Genomic DNA, 15324 nt, shown 5'->3' with positions numbered 1-15324 from the left:
ATGAAACGGCACTCGTCCGCCCATTTCGGACGTCTACTGACGTCCATGGACGTCTAAAATTGGACGAACGGAAGTCCATTTTAGACGTCCATAAGACGTCCTATAGACGACTAAATGAAACGGCATTCGCCCGTCCATTTTGGACAACTATGTCTATAATTTCTAATATTTTAGACGTCCATGGACGTCTAAAATATTTTTCAAAATATGTCTAACTAGATAGTCTAATTAGATATATCTGTGTCTAGGTAGAATTACATCTGTGACAGAGTATAAATATTATTTTAAAAACTTTGATCAGAATTTCAAATGCTTATAAAAAGGTGTGCTAAAATAAAAACAACTGAAATATGTAAAAAGCATTTACTTTCAAAAGTAATAAATTTACAAAGCAACAATTTTAAGTTGCTTCTTCTTCGTCATCATCGTCAACGTCAGCATCGTTAACTATTTTTACTTTCGGCAACGCCCGCTTCAATAAATCGCCAACAAGGGCTTCGATAGTTGCGGCATCATAACCGGTTCTTTCAGATACTAAGCCTTCTAAACAAACAAAAAAGTAAATTACAATTGTTAGTCTTCTGAACAAAGAAATGGTTTTTATATAAACAATTTTTTATTTTTATATGTAAATATAAAAATAACTTTTTTTTTTAATTCAACTTAGGAATGCATAATACAATCATTGCCTAACCTTTAATACACTTGTAATGTTGCGTAGCTGTAAACTTAAGCTTGCCCTTCAATCCATCTTTACTAAATAAGTTTTGGACTTGTGGCACCATTAACTGGTTTAAAACATTTTTGACAGTTTTGCGTGCTGTTGCACCACCAATGGCTTTGATTTGAGTGATCTGAGAAATTGTTAAATTATTAAATCTAATAAGTTCTAAAATCTAATATCGTAAAAGTTAAATTTTATATTGCACCTTTACATTTTCACAAACACGATATACTAACGTTACAAGAAACATTACTTGAATAATCATCAGGAACATAATAGATTCCTGTTTCATTAGAGTTGAGCACAAAAAAAAAAAAACTTTGTTTTTTTTTTTTTTTTGTCATAACCAGTTTTAATAGTATATAGAATATACTCCTGAAAAGTTTAATGTTTATACCTTGTTTTTCATAGCACTAGAACTTGCTCTGAGAATTTCCTCTTCTTCATTAAAACACTTAATATCTTTATGTGGGATTGTAATTATGACACCCACATCAGTAGCACCACTTTTTGGTTGTGTTTCCATGTTGTCCAATCGCTCCATAATTTTAATTTGATTTTGCTGCAACAATTCTAGTTTTATTAGCATGGCATACTGAAACTCTAAATATAAATTCTTTATTTGTATTGAAGCCAACAGGAAAAAACATTTATAAAACTAGAGGTAAAATTAGCTTTTAAAATTTTAAAAGAGAAAGATTATAAGAGCAGAGAAATAAAGATCATCACAAACCTTAATACCATGCAAAAACTTACGTTTATTTGTCATTTCCTTAAATGAAACACCACCATCACCTATCTTGAAAGATGTTGGATTTTTGTTAAAGTGGTACGATTCTAAATCCAATGATCGTTGGAAATCTTCATTTGGTCTTGGCTGTATTACACAGCCCACTTTACTTTTTTTCCATGGAGATATAAGTGGCACACCCATTTGAATTGGTGATGAAGAACCAGATGGTGTGCACTTTAAAACATTCAAATTTGGACTTGGAACTCGTTCCTTTGGGTTGAGTATATTTGAAACTATAAAATCAAAAAAAATAGAATAAAAAATTAAATAATCCCAGAACACACCAATTAAATACCCAACATATTAAAGCTCTATATACATTATTATCATAAATTGCATTGGTCTTATTTTATCAATTTTTTCTTCTTATTATACTAATTTCTTCAAGGTCCAGGGGTAACTATTGTGTAATTTTTGTTAAAACCTTATCTCAAGCCTATAACTGTGAAAAAATAACCTTGCTGAACAAAGAAACTACACAAGCAAGTTTCTGAAAATATTAACTTTATTACAAAATATATAACAGTATATCATCTGACAAAAAAAAAATGCAAACAGTTTTTAAATGAACCAATAGATACACTTACCAGGACGATCATCATTTTCATCTTCAGTTAAAAAGTTTAACATTGCCTGACATGTTTCATAACTTCCACACTCCAAAATAAATTCTAACAACATAAACTCTTGCCAGCCAGGTTCTGGACTAGCCCATTCAGATAAATAAACACCCACAGTTTTTTTTCCTCGTGGAGGATAGTATACTATACTTTCTTCTGCATTAACCCAGTGAGTAGGTACTACTGTCTTAGTGTCAATACCATCTTCTTTAATTGCAACAGTACTGTACAACCTACAATTTTAGATAATTATAAACTAAATAACAAATAAGTCATAACAATTAAACTTACTATTTATTATGTACAATATATCAATGCAAAATTGTAACTCTTGTATATTTTGAATTGTTTTGAGGATAAATTTTATGTTTTTGTAAAACATATATGATTCTAGAAATTAGCTTCATAGTTAAAAAATGTATAAACCTTCAATAAATACATAAAAAACAAAAAAATATGCAATTTCAAAAATTCACATTATTTAATAAAGATATTACAACTTTGTTATTTTTATATGGAATACACACACATTTTCTAAGTAAGTCATGCATGTTAATTGTTTGCATTGCTAGACTACAATTTTTGTTTTTGATATAGTATATATTAAGTATCTTAGATTCTACAAAGCTGTCAAAGAAATTGTTTAAACGATTCTTTTTGTAGATTTCACAAACTAATTGATCGTTTGGTAAAATGTTTTTAACAAAAACAACAAAATATTTCGTCATGAAACAAGCATTCTTAGAAACATCAATTTTAGTTATTAATTTTTCTTTACGTGGATCATCTAATTTATGTTCGCTTAAGCGTTTTGCAAGTTCTACTAAAGGATTTTGTTTACCTCGTGCTAATCTTTTTAATTGTTGCAAAAAATTCTCAAACTGGAAGCAAGAAATCTCATCCAAACTGCTTTCAAAATGTTCAACATCATCTGTTATATGAAGACAGTGAACGTTGTAGACACAAAATGTGTCACCAAAATGTTCATGAGTGTTAAACACAAAATACTCCAAAAGTTTTTTAGCATGGCTCAAATATATTCTCCTATTAACATTACTCTCCTCGCACAACATGCGGATTGCTAAAGATAAGCTAAGAAAATGTTTATACATTTTAGGATTGAGAATGTCCTTTAAGACAACAATACCCACATATAGTAAAAAAGTTCTTAGTTCTGTGGCTTTCCATCTATTGACATCTTCTAAAGATCTTGTTTGACGCACAAAATCTGATGGCAACTTCCCATTTAAATTAGTGAGTAAATGAGAAATCTCTTTTAAATAAGGTGTTGATAAACGACCATCAAATATTTGGGAATATGTACCTTTGTAGTAGTATAACATACGTCTCATAACACCTAAATTAACTAAGTGCATATAGTCTAGAGCAAAATCCTGAATCATGTCTAAACCTTCAATGTCAAACAGTGGAGTTCGTGTATGATGATGGCACCGACCATCTTTATCTTGTTGAGAGTATAATCCGACTTTTAAATCAGCATTGTTTCTATTTGCAATTGTTTCGTGACTTTTATCATAAACAATACGACCATGAACATAAAAACCACGCAAATTGCATCTCTCACATGCATAGTATCCTGAATGTTCAACTGTGCCTTTTAATAGTGCCCTAGCAGGAGCATCACAAGTTATCGCTAACAAAGAAATACTGAAGATCTTACCAAATATTTCTTCTGGCTGTTTAAAAGTTTTTAACTCTTCTACAAAATCTTCTAATAATTCTGAAGCACGTGGCTTTATTTCACCGCCATACAACCCAACAACAAAAGGTTTAAAATATCCAAATTGACAAAGTATAGGCCGAATTTGGTAGGCACTTGATTCAAAAATAGGTAAACCATCTACATTACATATAAGATTAATTTTAGAGTAGAAGTCTTGAACTTGCAATATATTTTCAATACCTTTTTTTATGCCAAAATAAATGAAATTTCCATTATCAAAAGATGTTGTTTTCACAACTCTTCTTGTACACCAAAGTGTACTTGCATCTTTTGGTATTTCCTGGTGCCCATGACATTTTAAAATAGTTAATAAATCATTGGTACATTGCCTTGTGCAGTTGTGTTTTAAACTCCAAAGTTTTATTTGATTTTGAAAAGTAACAAATGGTTCTTTTTCAATATCACTGTTGTTAAAGACATACATTTCTTCCTGATCACCATCTTTAATATCTGTGAATCTCTCTATCTGATTTTTAATAATTGAATCAGAAGAAAAAACATATTTTTGTAGTACCCCATTACTAAATGTTGGCCTTAAGGCACTAGTTACATTTGGATAAATAACATTATCTGCAGCAAATTTACATACAGAGTCACTATCTGCACTCTCTAAATCTTCAGAATCTGAACTTTTTAAATCTTCCTTTAGAATAAAAGATTAGGAAAATTCACAGACAGCTTTTCTAGAATTTCGCCAGTCTGCAAGTCGCTTTCTACTAAACATAAATAATCTATTAATTTAACTTATACAAAAATTATAAATAGGTAAAAAGCAACTATATGGCTGCATCTTACTAAGTTTTATATTTTTTATGTTATATATGGCTATAACACTATAATTATTTAAGTGTTAAGTTTCAAAACAAATTTATATATATATATTTATATTAAATATATATATATATATTATATATATATATATAAATATATATTTATATATATTTATATATATATATATATATATATATATATATATATATATATATATATATATATACATATATATAAGTATATATATATTTATATATATTTAATATATATAATATTAATATATATATATATATTAAATAAATATATATATATATATATATATATATATATATATATATATATATATATATATATATATATATATATATATATATATATATATATATATACATTTATACACACATTTATATACACTGCAGTGTATATTTATAATTAGATACATGCATAAATTTTAACAATATTTTTATATATTTAGTATATATAACTATATTTAAATGTATATTATATATTTGAATACCAAAACATTGACATGAAAAAAAAAAAAAATTTACTTGAAATATAAAATACATTAAAACCCACTCGTACCTTTGTATTTTCTTATCGATAGAAACATTTTTTCTTTTTGTTAATCTAAGCTTCGAATCCATTATAATATATAAATGCAAAATTTAATAACACCACTTGGAGATGATCTCAGTTTTAAAGAGAATCACTTTACTTTAAACACACGTGGGTTGAAATAAAATAGTTCGTTCGGCCGGATCAGAATCGACCCGTTTCGTCTTAATAGGTCTGTTTTAGACTTGGACGAACGGACGAACATTGGACGTCCTATGGACGTCTAAATAGGTCCGTTTTAGACGTGGACGAACGGACGAACTTAGTACGTCCTATGGACGTCCTTGGACGTCCTGTGCCCGCTGGGTAGCATCAGTAGATGTCATTTTAGAATAAGAAAATGCCGCTCTATCATCCTTTTACATTCGATATGTTTTTCTATTTTCGGTACCTTTGACACAAACGCATCTGAATTTACAGATTTTGTTTCAAATAGTCGACTATGTCATCCTGGTATGTATATACTTCAGTATGTCAGACATGGTTGTTCTCTTTTTATTTTGCACAAGGAAAGCTGCTGTTTCAGTTTGTAAAGTACGTTTCTAGACATTTTTTGTATATGTATACAGCTCTACCTTTTGATTTATAAAAAGTGTCTATTACCCAGTTATCTTCACCATTTGAAATTGTTTCATCAAGGGTTTAACATAATTGGGTAGGTCAGACAAAGTATCTTTGAATATTGATGGCAGCAAAAAAAAAAAATTTTCTGATTATATAAAACAATAATTGAAGCTGAAATAAAAACTCGTCATTCAACAACAAATCATCAGTAGGCACTAAAGAGAAGTTAAAACACCCTAATAGACAGCCCTCTCACCCTAATAGACACCCCAAAACACCCTAAATAGACAGCCCTCTCGTTAAACTACATGGAAATAAAGTCTTGCGTCTATATATATATATGCACTTTTATTTCTTAATTCCTGGTGATTCTACTTTCTATTTCCGATTCCAGCTCTTTTTACTAATTTATATTTGAGTCGTATATGAGAAAGGAGATGTGATATTGATGTTATTCAGGAGAAGTATGATCCTGAAGTTATATGGTAAAAATATTTTACCTGTTAAAGAAAAAAGAAACTTATAATTTGGATATTATAAATGTCAAAAAGCTTTTAAATACTTTAAATATATTGATAATTTCATTAAAATATTTGTTATTAAAAGTAACTTAATTTTCAGAACAATTTATTAGTCTAGAAAACTGTAGTTAATAGAAATATGTATTAATTAACAAAATATGTGGTAATATTTATCGGTATTATTGTCAAAAATTTGATAAAACATGTTTGCAAATATATCTTTACACTCTTTTAAAAGTAAAAGTTGGTATACTATTTAAAATATCATTCAAAAGTGTGATATTAAAAATATACATCATGAAATATAAACTCAATGAAAAAATTTCTTAAACTATTATAAATAGAAAAACCTAAACATCTAAAGAACAACATAAAATGGGTTGTGTATTAGAATCCAGCTTATGCAACATCTCATCTTCATCAACTTCCGTTCGCTCTCTTGTACACACAGTAGTCGCATTTGTGTTTCGCTTAGCATTAGCTTACAAAAAATATTTAAAAATTATGATACCCAAACTATATATAGACATTAATAACCTGCAAACCTTCAAAATATACTGCAAATAACCTGCAAACCTTCAAAATATACTGCAATATACGTTCAAACAACCTATAAAACGCAATTTGCACGTAGTTAAAAAAGTGTTTATTAACATTGTACGATATTGCATGTAATATATATTCGATATATATTTCATGCAATATAGTACATTGTTAATAAACACATAAAGGAGTTAAAATAAGGCAAGTTGTTTTAACAATTTAAAAAATGTTCAAGCCAGTTAAAAGTAACTTAACAATGAAAAATGGAGAGTGCTTTACGAAATTAGGAAAAATATGATTATTTAAATATATCTCTTTGAGTAAGGGTCTGGCTTAGTACTAATTAGTTGAAACAGCTCTGGAACAAAACCAAAGAATACTTAGGAGATACAAAAAAGTCAAATTATGACCCAACTATTCAAGTCGCAAAGTTCAGACCATTATCAGAAAGTTTAATATACTAAAGCGTTTAAGAAAAAATGAATATAAAAATATCTATCCGTAAGCACCATCGGTACACTTTATATAGCCAATCGGTACATCGGTACACTTTTATATCTCTTAATATTATCTAAACTAAATCTAAATTTAAAGCTTCAAGCTACTACTTTTACTAAAGTAAAACTAAATTAAACAATTAACCTAAATGAAATGTGTTTAAAAAATTCTCAGCAGTTTATGGTTGCAGCAAGATTATGGAAAACTAACAAGAATGAGATTTAGGTCTCCATTGATGTCGTTAATTTGTACCCTTTGATCCCGATTAAAGAAGCCAATCATTTTATTAGTTGAAAGATTAAGAAACAGCCAGAGTTTTATATCAAATTTAACTTTTGAAGAAATAAAAATACTCTTTTACTCATATTTTATATAAAAATTATATTTATGAGCTCGAAAGCTCTGGACCAATTGACTTAGCTTTAATAGTGGTGGTTGTTGAGTGTTTTTTACATTAACTTTTTTTACAGCGCTTAACAACAACATCCAATTTTATTCTTTTTTTAAAAGAAAGTGCACAAAAGGTTTTAGATCTTCTTAATAAACAACATAAAAGTTTTAAATAAACCATGGAATCTGCCGACTTGACAAATACATTAAACTACTTTGATACTTCAGTTACTATCAGTAAACAGGTACATACAATTTTAAAATATACACTAAAAGTGTAGTCAAAAACGTTTAAATTAAACGATTTTAAAACTATCAATGGTATCTTTATTGGTTTTTATCCATAGTGCACATTTGTGTACAGTAAAAAATACATGCAAAAAATACATACAAAAAACATTTGTGAACAGTAAAAAATAATGATGATGAGTTGTCATTTTTATCGATGTACTTGCAAAAAAAGGTTATGAGAGGAAAAAACTAAAAAAACTTGTCGTTTCTGCAAAAGAAAGTGTCAGCAATAAAAAAGACCTCACGAAAAGTAAGATTTTTTAACGTCTCCAAAATATTTGGTTTCTTTACCATGGTTCTCAATGAGTTCAAAGTTAAGAGCAATCTTTAAAAAAGCAGGATACGCGCCAGTGCTTAAATCTGCAAAAATACACAAAATGTACTTAGTTCCAAAGATAAACCTACACTGCCTCTTAATTCATATTCCAGTGTTTATAAATAAGAGCGCTCTTGTGGCAAACATTTTATTGGCGAAATAGGGCTAAAGATATCGTTTCGTATATGCCAACATCAGCCAAGTACACAACAAGTTAAAGGGAAAAATTTAGCTGTAGCTGAACATTTCAAAGTTAGTCAATGAAATTTCCATTGTAATGGTCGTAATACCTCTAATAATTATTGTAATAACGTTTTATCACAACAATACAACACCATAGTTTTAGGAATTTAATACATTGTTACAATAAAAACAGTTCAATAGTTATAGTATTTCTTTTTCATCACAGGAAAACAATGCAATAAATAATGTTTTAATTACTTCTTTAATATGACAATAAAATAATGATTTTTCAATTTTTACAATTACAATAGCCCGAACCCTATATATAAACACATTTTACAAAAAAATCTGTCAATTAAATTTAAAGTAGGGTTGTCACCATAATACATATAAGCAAGGTAACATTGTTAATTTAAAAATGATAAAATGTTCTTTAGACACAATTTTTTTTTTAGAAAGAAATTTTTACTGCAAACCTCCATTAAAAGTAACATTTGATGCAACCGTATTTTTGTAAGTGATATTAAAATATATATTGTAAATTTTGATCAGTGACATTACTTGAATTTTCGTCGTTTTAAAATGTTAAAAGACTTATAAAAGACTATAATGTTAAAAGATTTGAAAAAACTAATTGAGAAAAGAATTATGAAATTTGAATAAACTGATTGAATGCCCGAAAATGCCAATAAAGTTATGATTGTACTAAAAATGAAAGTTTAAAAAGTTGAATCTGTAGCCTTGTTTTTGATGAAATACCATTAAAAATTGAAACTATAGCCTTTTTTTTTGATTAAATTTCATTTAAGCATCATTTTGATTATGAAAAGTAACAATGAAAAGACCTTCAGAATTCAATTTAATGGTCAACCAGTAAACCAAGCTCTTATATTAATGATCTCGGAGTTATCAACAAAATGGAAACAACCAATTGCTTGTTTTTACAGTAATACTATCGTGTGTTCAACCAATTTAGCTATAACAGTAAATAATGGTATGTTTCATCGACATAAAATATGTTTAACAGCAAGATATTTTATTTGTGATCAAAGCTCCAGTAACATTAGCGTTTTCAAATTTCCAGGATTTTCATTATTAAATCAATAAACTTCATACTCAACTGGAGCCAAAGTATCTTAAAAGCAGTTTAATACAACGTAGTAGTTTAAATCGTCATTTAAATCCAAGATCAATATTCCCCAAGCGAGTAAAGGCGGCAACACAAATTTTTAGTACTCAAGTTACTACTGCTTCGACTGAAAATGTTTCTTTTTTCACCTTTTTTTATAAAAAATTTTTTATCAATTAAAGAGGTTTGAAATCAATTGCTTATGATTTGATAAGGAAAGTTTAAGTCTGTCAAAAATGTGTACGGATTTTTTAAAGTGTGACTCTGTGAAAGTAACTTATTTATATAATAAGTTACTTTCTTTATTTATTTTTTATTTATTTTTATTTTTTTTATTTAACTTTTATTTTGCTCATTAAACAATATCACAATTTTTCATATAAAATAGATATCATCGTAAACATAAAAAACCTTTATAAAAAACGTTTTTAATCTTTTTAACTTGTAATATATATATATACTGTTATAATCAGTCATATATAGTTATATATAATATTATAAAATTCTTTTTTACAAAACTTACTTCTCGAAGTGGAAATTGTTTTTATACTGCAAATAAAACTTTTATTAACTAAAAAAAGATCTTATACAGCAAATTATTAAATTGATAAAAAATAATTGCAATTTTACAATTCTTTACGATGGACATATTGATCATGCCTTTTACGTAGACGAAATTTTAATTAGAAACTTTTTTTGTATCAATATCTTGTTTTATAAGGTTGTTTTTTTTATCGAGATTTGGCAAAACATAAAACAAATAAAAAAAGTTAGTTCGCATTTTTCATGCTTGATTATATTTTAAAAGTAATTCTTAAAACAAGATAGTTCTTATTTATGGGAGAGTGGGGTATTGGCGAACACCTAAGTGAGAATGCGAATTATAGACACCAGTTATACAAAATTGACCATATTTATTGCTTATCAATTAGTTTAACTATTCAGTTACAAACCCTAAAAAGCAATTTTTGTTAATCTTCTTAAAACAAAAAAATTTATGGCAAAAATAAAACCATTGGTGTTCGGAATTACCCTACGTTCGTGGGGTAATTCCGAACACACCGGGGGGCAATCACAAACACTGTTGTGTAATAACGAATAAAATGCTAATTGTAATAACTGCAAAAATTATACAATTATATTGATAACAACAAAAAAAAAGGAATGGTTTTATATCCATAGAAGATACAACAGAATGTTACTCATGAAAAAAGTTGCATAAAATTATCAGAAAAAGTTAAAATCAAATTATAATGAACAACAATCGCAGCTTTATTACACTACTGCACGTCTGAAACTTAGCTTGGGATCTCCTCTCAGCAGGTAAAAAGAAATTGTCAAATTTAGTTTTCTATAATGCTGTTTTGATTATGTTCGGAGTTACTCCGCGTTCGCCATTACCCCACTCTCCCCTATAATTGTGCTTTTTTTTTCTCGGTTATATCAACTATTTATTTAGCATCTAAATAAGGGGTAGATATTTAAGTTAATATGAAACGGCATTCGAATAATAAAATTGTTAAGTATCAAGGAAAAAATATATATTTAATATATCCCCTCCAAAAATGAGCACTCGATTCATTTTAGAAGACTCGAAATCGTACTTTTCAAAAAAGTTGCAACTGCACCAATTTTATATCGCTTCTGTTGTAAAGTGACATTTCATGACTCGTCTCCCTTTTCCTTTTGCACACAGATTTGGTTTCGCAAGATACCCCATAACGCTTTGCGGGACTTAACACTGTTACTTTTATAAAAATTTGTAATAATTAACTTTTATACGTTAGGCCTAACAAGTTTCTTTTTTTCTTTTTTTACTCACATAAAAATAATTTGTTTATTTTGGAAAAAAAAAGTTAGTAGAATAAAACAAAAACGCTGGCAGGATGGTCATTTTTAAGTTAACCTGCACGATTTAATTTATTTTTGAATCAAGATAATTTAATTGTAAAAATTAGAACAAAGTGTAAGGATAAGATAAGCAAATAATAAGATACTGAAAGGAAGCAAATAATAAGAGAACGTAAGTATATTAAAAACAGCGCAGTGAAAAAGTATACTGAAAAAACAATAAAGCAGAAAAAAAAATCCAAATAAAATCGTGTTTTATCAGTTCAAAGACTTTCAAAGAAAAAAAAGTTATAAGTATATTTATAATAAAACATATATATTTTTATAAATATATAAACTGGGTAAGTTGAGTTCATAATAAATATTTTAAAATAAGTACTATATTTTTCAATTTAAAAAGTAAAAAAATTGCAAATCCAATAAATTTTTTTAATTTCTAGCGATTGAAATGTCACCAAAACATGATGGCTTATTCTATTTGATATTCTTTATGACAATATTTTATACGACAATATGCTATATGACAGTTTTTTATGTGACAATAATCTATATGACAATATTATAATATGATAATATATAATATGTATTATTCTATGCAACAATATTCCATTATCTATTACATAGAATATTGTCTAAATTATTGATTATATACCAAACTTATTCAATATTGCATTCATGTGGCTGGTTAGCTCAGTTGATTAGAGCTTCAAACAAAAACGTTAAAACCTGAAACTGTTTTATGCAATACGAATTCAAATTTGGCACGGCCTACTTAACGCTTAAATAGTACTTCGATATAAAACTTGTTGGCCAATAACAGATGCTATTTTAGGTTAGTCTTTACAACTATTCGTTGCTGTTCCATTGCAAAGCTTACAATATCTTCAGATACAAAAGATATTGTACAGCAAAATATTGTTCGATATTGAAATAAAACTAATTCGGGGTCGTCCATTAAGTGCGTGCGCTTCTTTTCCGCCTACCCCCTCCCCGACATTCGCATTTTGCAAAAAAAAAGACATTATTTAATATTTAAGATATTAAACAATGTCTGTTTACTCGCTTCATTAAGTGTAGAGCTGTAGGGGTAAAACTCTTCTTTGGAGATGAAAAACACGAAGATTAAATCCCACCAGATTCTTAACGCTTTGAACTTGTTTTTCCAAGCACCGGTTTGATTGTCAAAGCTCAATTTTGAGTTAAAGGGTTGAGAGATGGTTAAGAAATGGTTGCTTAAATCATTTGTTTATGGGTTCAATGGGTTCTTATGGCACATCATCGGTTTAATAAAGAAAAAAAATTTCGGTAAAGCTACAGTCACATTAACATAAAGGCTTGTTGTGCTTTCGTCAGTGGTGACTTTTTTAAACATAATGAGTATTTATAGGCTTTAGTACATAAACAGAACGATTTTATGGGGAAAGGGGGTAGTGACATTCCCTCCCCCAACCCCATAGAAGGTGATTTTCAAGTTATAGTCAGTTTTTTGAGGAACATAGTTGGGTATTTGAGACATTTTAGTTGGGTAAGTTATAGTTTTTAGGAATCTTTCTTTTTTAGGAGCCAGATGGTACTTTTTAAGGATTAACCCACCCCCCACCCCCTTATTTTATTATTTTAGAATCGCCTCTTTTATACATCGGCTATCTTATAGCCTGCTGCTGAAGGAAGTGCTGCTACATCGACTGAAGGTTTGGCATAGGGCTGCAATCTTTTTATTATTGTTATTATTATTATTATTACTATTATTGTTACTATTATTATTATTCTAACAAATATTGCTTATGTTTAAAAACTCTCCACTGGCGAAAGGCAACAATCGTTCTCGTCAACATTAGTTTCCGAAACATTTCTTTATAAAACCATTCAGTATTTCCAATTTCTATTTTATCTTAACTGTTCTAAATTTTTCGATACCTTTTTGTTGTTTAATCTAAACAATAATATTGTAAGTTTAACTGATAAATGGTAAAACGTGACAACATGAACACCGCTCATTTTTTCATGAGCACCGTTTATGTTATTATGAACACCGCGAACGTTGTGATAAACGCCGTTCAAGTTATCATAAACAGCGTTTACGTTGTCATGAACACAGTTCATATTGATATTTATTTCGATTTACAGTACTAATTCTAATTCTCATTCCATATGCTCATTTAATGTTATATGAAATAATTTACTATGACAACTATTTTGCACTATTATCGTCAATTTGTTTTCCTTAAACTGCTTTAGAATTAATAGAATTTGGTATGCACATATTAATATTAATAATAGTTTTAATCTTTTACTTGCGCCTTTGTTTAACTTTCTATATACCATGAGTTAAATTTAACTACGTTGTCAATTTGTTGCATGTTTTATAAAATAATTTACTTTGATCTATGTTATTACTTTTATTCTTAATATGGAACTTTATTCTTTAAATGGAGTTTTATTCTTTAAATGGAATTTTATTCTTTGAATGGAACTTTATATTTTAAATGGAATTTTATTCTTTAAATAGAATTAAACCTCCTTTCAATTTAGACAATCAGACCTCGTTGAAAGTAGGTCAGTTAACCAATTTCCGTAAAATATGTTTAAAATTATACAAAAATAACTAAAACCTAAAAAGTTTAATTTACTTTAATTTGCTCTTATTGTTAACAAAAAATTTATATTTTTCATTTTTATTATTTATGTTAAGTTTTCTTCATCTAAATTAATCTTTTTAACAACAGAATCTTCAAGTCGTTATCTAAAAGTGAGTTCCGTAACTGGTGCCTTTTTATTAACATTGATATTAAATTTCCCAATTCATATTTATTCATATTTTGATAAAATATAATAAATAATGTTTGGGTAACCGGTGATATAGCTCTTAATTAAACTAATTTTCAATTACTTTAGCTTGTTACAACTAATATAAATTCAATAGTAATCAATTGTTAAAGTAAACATTGAAAAAAAATTATTTCCCAACATAGCACAGTGGGTCAGAGTACCGGTTTTTGAGACAAAATGTGTACTAATATGAGGTCTGTGCTTCTTATGAAGGTTATATTTTTGTTGTTTGGTTGCTGTGGATACCTCATTGCATAGCAACCAGGTTTTAAAGGTCGTAAATATAAAAGAGATAAACATGTAAGCACCACCTTATAAAAATAGTACAAATCTAAGTTACTTTTTCATGAATTGTTTTTTTTATCCATTAAGTTCCAGCATTTCTTCATTTTAAATAATACAGAATGTAATGCTGCTTTGATTTGGTCTTGGTCAGTGTTACTGTAATTTTGTTGATCTTTATTAAACAACATCACAACCTTTGCCAGCTTCATATCAAAACATACTTGACATGATGGATTCAGGATTTTTTGGTGTTTGAAATAACTTCCAGACATGGACCAAACTCCGAACATTTATATATTTATGCTTATTTCAAATAATGATGCTTTGCAAAAAATTGCAATGATTGGAGGCTGGGAACAAAAAAGTTTTTTAATTCATCTCCCCTTCACCCCATGTGAGGGGCAACAATTTAATAAAATATTTTTTGTACTATTCTCAACTAGACTTATATTCATCAATAAGTTTTAAGTTTCAAAGTATTATCTCTCAGCATTAAAAAATTGTGATCATGTAAAGTTTAAACCCCTCTCAATTTGAGAGGGTTACAAATTTTATATGATTATTATAATGCTAAATATTAGTCAGTGATGCAAAGAAATGCAGGCAAACGTTATTTACAATTAATATATGCATATTTAAGTCTTAAAAAATGTT

At 28.1% G+C, this 15324-nt stretch overlaps 2 protein-coding genes across 3 annotated transcripts in view; one reads left to right on the top strand and one right to left on the bottom strand.

Moving 5' to 3' along the window:
• The window catches only part of LOC105845100 (uncharacterized), a 79862-nt gene that overhangs the window by 37925 nt on the left and 26613 nt on the right, over positions 1-15324 (top strand). For both annotated transcript variants that reach the window (XM_065819090.1, XM_065819089.1), the window contains exon 4: positions 9032-9089. In XM_065819090.1, coding sequence (XP_065675162.1) covers positions 9032-9089 — 58 coding nt within the window. The remainder of the gene's footprint in view (positions 1-9031; positions 9090-15324) is intronic.
• Positions 350-5562, bottom strand: LOC136091443 (uncharacterized). The gene is made up of 6 exons (XM_065819035.1): positions 5238-5562; positions 2105-2370; positions 1481-1750; positions 1122-1327; positions 695-854; positions 350-543 (listed from the first exon to the last, which is right to left on the bottom strand). Exons 1-6 carry the CDS (start codon positions 5297-5299, stop codon positions 401-403), a joined length of 1107 nt encoding a protein of 368 aa, XP_065675107.1. The 5' UTR covers positions 5300-5562; the 3' UTR covers positions 350-400.

The sequence above is a fragment of the Hydra vulgaris genome, chromosome 15, assembly GCF_038396675.1.
Source record: "Hydra vulgaris chromosome 15, alternate assembly HydraT2T_AEP".
Taxonomy (NCBI): Eukaryota; Metazoa; Cnidaria; class Hydrozoa; order Anthoathecata; family Hydridae; genus Hydra; species Hydra vulgaris.
This window is presented reverse-complemented; position numbering and strand designations above follow the sequence as displayed.

Bases quoted from the DNA above. Each gene is read 5' to 3' on its own strand.
- LOC136091443 (XM_065819035.1), bottom strand. From the start codon at position 5,299: ATGGATTCGAAGCTTAGATTAACAAAAAGAAAAAATGTTTCTATCGAT. The intron at 1,751-2,104 runs GTAAGTGTATCT...TTGATTTTATAG, and splicing joins TGAAAATGATGATCGTCCTG to TTTCAAATATACTCAACCCA. The intron at 1,328-1,480 runs GTAAGTTTTTGC...ATTTATATTTAG, and splicing joins TAAGGAAATGACAAATAAAC to AGTTTCAGTATGCCATGCTA.